Source organism: Chaetura pelagica, unplaced genomic scaffold (assembly GCF_000747805.2).
Source record: "Chaetura pelagica isolate M959 unplaced genomic scaffold, ChaPel_1.0 scaffold249, whole genome shotgun sequence".
Taxonomy (NCBI): Eukaryota; Metazoa; Chordata; class Aves; order Apodiformes; family Apodidae; genus Chaetura; species Chaetura pelagica.
In genome coordinates, this window is record NW_009954538.1 from 344469 (window position 1) to 348862 (window position 4394).

Here is a 4394-nt window from a genome sequence, read left to right on the forward strand (position 1 = left end):
GAAAGAGTGAGCATCTGTCTAGCTAATCAAAATCTGTTTGCATGTATTTGTGACTGGATGACTCCTGTGGGAAATCAGCCCAAGTTTATTGTAACTCCTTTTGATACATGTGCTGCACTGAGCTACCGAATGCGTGGTCTCATGGCAGCTTTCATGTCTTTGCAAGAGGATATGGGGGAAGCTTTAGTAAGAAGATGTTAACAGGCTCATCTTAGCGAGCAAACTAGGTGTCACTTCTTAGCCAGTTCATTAATGTTGGATCAAAGCAGGAAAAAGGGCAGAGGATATTTTTAAAAAATGCCTGAAGACCTTTACAAACTGACGAAATTATGTGTAAATGTTTTTTACTTCCTTGTACTGTGGGAAGAATCCTGTAATCTCACATTGGATTGTTTTTGTGGAAAGATGTCACTTTCTGAAAAAAGCTATTATTTTCTCTGGAAGTAGTTGTCTGCTTCTCGTGCTTATTCTCTTGACGACGTTACTCAGGAAAACTGTAGCAAGGGGAAAATTCCCTGATATGCTCTGAATCAGATCTGGTCCGGCTGAGAGGCAGAAAAATCTCCCTTTTAATCTAATAGCCGTGCATGGCTGGTAACGGGGCGCCCAGCAGAGGTGACCCTGCCAGTGCCTTCCCGAGCCTTATCAGTACCTTGTTCAGGCCACACAGGCAGTGTTTGTAAAGCCTTGCTGAGGATGGAATCACTTCACCAGTAGCTATACCAGGTCACGTTTTGACCTAAAGCTAAACTGGTTTGGGTGGGTTTTTTTCCATGTTTTCAGTATGGCAGCTGCAACCTTGCATGTGTTACAGTATAGCTAAGAACTCCTATAGGAGGTTTTTGATCCAAATAGCTTTACAGAGGAGGTGGGTACCATCAAAACCATGGACAGTTTCTACAGAATAGTCTTCCTCTTTCCCAGGACCACAGTTACTCCTCTTGCCTGTAACAGAAAGTGCAGACATGCTGCAGCAGCTCCCATGGTGTGTTACTGGAGAGGCACCTTCCACTGCCATCACAGGCTCCTTGGTGGTCTTCATCTCCAAGTCCAGTTCAGATCAGCCATCCTCTTTTCAGATTATTCCATGATCTGGTTCTGACACCTCCCTTTCTTGCCTCCACTCATGTTTGGATCTCCTGTCTGTCTCCTCTTTGTCCTCTGAAGAGATTTTTCACTTCTGCTACCACCTATCTGTCATTTTCTCCCATTACCCACTGGTACACTTAAAACCTTTCCAAAACTTCTAGCTTTCATTTTATTCTCTTGGTGAAGTGTTTTGTGTAACTGTGATGATACCTGAACAGGAATAAAGGTGGATTGTGGCTGCATGACAGTCTGTGTTTCAGAATTCAGGATGCCAGGTTGAGTTTTTACAACACACAAAATAATTTATCAGCTAAAAACAAACCTGTTGGAAAAGACTTTATGCCATCTGAGCTGACTAAGTAACAAAAGGACTTTGAAGAAAAGTAGAGGATTTTATTTAGGAGGTTTATTGTGGTGCAGGCTCCCTGGTTCAGGGCAGCAGCTGGGACCCTCACGGGTGGATTTGCAGCATCCAGCTCCCAGCGCTGTGCTCTGCGTGGGGCTTTGGGGCCGGGACGTGAGGAGTGACAGGCAGACATACAGACCCTGGCTGTGACAGCAGCCTGTGAAATCCAGTAGCTCCCTGCACAGGAGGGAGCTGGCACTGGAGGGTGCAGGGAGGGCTGGTGTGGGGGCTGTGTCCCTGGGCAGCAGAGGCTGGCCCCCCCCCGCTCCTCCCTCCTGTCTGAAGTTACTCGTTTTCTCTTTCTCCCGGTAGAGGTGAAAGCGCCGTGTGAGGCACTTCCTTCCCCCAGCCTGGAGCCCTACCCGCAGAGCTCCATTGTGGTCACCCTGGAGGACATGGGTCTCTGGATGAAGTTTCATCAGATAGGAACTGAGATGATCATCACCAAGTCTGGCAGGTGAGGGAGCAGGACAGCTGCCCACACCACACCCCTCCAAGCTGTCGCCAAAATCTCCAAGTGCTCATTTTTTGAATGGTGGCTCTTGAATTAGTTTTATAAGGCAGTTATGCACATCTCCCTTCCCCCGGCAGAAAAATTGAACTTCCAGGATGTCCTAGAAGTTCAAACTGTGAAGTGCAAAAGGTCACCATGGGGCTGACAGGCTGAGAAAGCTTCTGTACTCTTATCTTGCCACTTAACACTGATGTTCTTCCTGTCTCTGGAAAGTGCCCTGAGCTTCCTTTGCTGCGGTCACAGGCAGCAGCAGCTGAGCAGTGAATGCCTGGGTTTGAGTCTGCATTTGCAGACAAGAACACGGCCTAGAACAGTAACAATCTGTGTGTGCAGACTACTCTAAACCTTAAATGAGTCATGCACTGTGGAGCTTGCAGTGAAGGAATATGAAATTGTGAAATTATAATGTATTATGTCAAAGCTGCTGTGAGCTGAAATAATCCCTTTGGGTCGGGAGGTAGGTGTCAAAGCTTTTTTGCAGAGTCAGAAGATGAAAGTGGTGGCAGGGAGTACGGGAACAGGAAGCTAGATGTGCTCTTAGATGAGAGCACATTTTCTACCCACGCTAGAAAATGCTCTAATCTATCCTCCAGGTCTGTGATAGCAGCAGAAGGCTGGGAACTACCTGCACATTCCAAGTATTTTATTTTCCAGTAAGTTTCCCACTGCTGTGTTACGGAAATCAGAAGAACAAAAGCAGTGACAAAGTCAGGCCTTCAGTGACTGCAGCCCCATAGTGCCTCTTCCACCCAAACCCACAGGACTAGGCAGTACATCAGGAAGACAGAACAATGTTCACTTGCTGTCCTGTAAAAATACTGCTACCAGAACTGTGCACAATAATGAGTAAACATGATCCATTTCATAGAGAAATCCTTACACTGTGTATTTCATTTCTCCTTTAGACGAATGTTTCCACAATGCAAGATCAAAGTCTCTGGCTTAATCCCATATGCCAAGTACCTCATGCTGGTAGATTTTGTGCCAATGGACAACTTCAGGTACAAGGTGAGTACAGAAGTTCTGCTGTCCTTCCATCTTTGTTTGAAATAGATTAATCTTTATGCTTTACTGGCCAGGCTGATAAATAAATTGGTTTTGGACAAAGTTCAGAAGTAATTGGTAGATTTTATGCCTCTCTGGAGTTATATGTCAGTTTTGCTTGGGGAGCAGCTGGAAAGGTAACTAATTTTCTTTGTAAGCAGTACAGAGTTAATCACGATTAATGTCAGACTTCTCTGACAGCCACTGGGAGGAAGAGAGGAAAAATGAGGCCTAAATTTGGAGCTGTTTTGGTAGTGTGATAAGAGAGAACCTTCTACTTGTGTTTCAGAGGAGTCCACTAACTTGATAGCAAAGCAAATTTGTTGGGGCTTTTCTGTTATGAAGTAGAGTTTTTTTAAGCTCTAGCTTTCTGTCTTTCACAGTGGAATAAAGATCAGTGGGAAGTTGCTGGAAAAGCAGAGCCCCAGCTCCCTTGTCGCACCTATGTCCACCCAGATTCCCCAGCTCCTGGCAGCCACTGGATGAAAGAATCTGTCTCCTTCCAAAAACTGAAGCTCACCAACAACACTCTGGATCAACACGGGCATGTAGGTTGTGGCTGGCTTTGCTTTCTTGGAATTCATTGCAGATGGCTGTTATGGGAAATAAGTGAGATTTGTGAGAAATTAGATCATGTGGGAATTAAAACATATCCAAGATTCCTGTCTTCCTTCCTCAGCCCAGCCCTTGTCCCCTCTTAATGACCTGCTGGGAAGCCTTTAGTCTGTACAGTCACTACAGAGGCGCGGTGGAGACACCAGTCCTAGGCAGCCATCCATGGTTTGAAATGGATGTCTTGGGAGTCTCCACAGGAGACTTTGCCCAGTGTGTTGGCCATGGTTACACATGGAATCTTTCTTCTTTCTCTGTCTCTGTGCCAGATCATCCTTCACTCCATGCACCGTTACAAGCCTCGCTTCCACATCGTGCAGGCAGATGACCTCTTCAGTGTCCGCTGGAGCATCTTCCAAGTCTTCAGCTTCCCTGAGACTGTCTTCACTTCTGTTACAGCCTACCAGAATGAGAAGGTACAGTGTGCAGGTCCTGCTCTGGGACATCTTGCTAAATAATGTCTCTAGAAATCTTCTAGAGAAAGATGTCACCTCCAGACTCCTCAACCTGGGCACCTGTGGTGGGCAGTAGGAAGAAATAGGCCTATTATGGTTCCTATAGAAAACATCTGTTCTGGGATGAGATGAACCATGCACCTTACTTGTATTAAGTGTGCTGTCATTTATTAACAGAACCTTAATTGGACTATAATATGTGGGCAAAAGTCCAGATACAGATACTGACTCTATGTATTTCTCTAGTCAGATGAAACCCACACAAATTCCTGCT

The 4394-nt window shown here is 45.7% G+C and overlaps 1 protein-coding gene across 1 annotated transcript in view; it reads left to right on the forward strand.

Annotated features, from left to right (window-relative positions):
* LOC104395116 (T-box-containing protein TBX6L) overlaps positions 1-4394 on the forward strand; it is an 11937-nt gene that overhangs the window by 2976 nt on the left and 4567 nt on the right. The window contains exons 2-5 of the mRNA XM_010004789.1: positions 1808-1952; positions 2915-3017; positions 3437-3601; positions 3935-4081. Coding sequence (XP_010003091.1) covers positions 1808-1952; positions 2915-3017; positions 3437-3601; positions 3935-4081 — 560 coding nt within the window. The remainder of the gene's footprint in view (positions 1-1807; positions 1953-2914; positions 3018-3436; positions 3602-3934; positions 4082-4394) is intronic.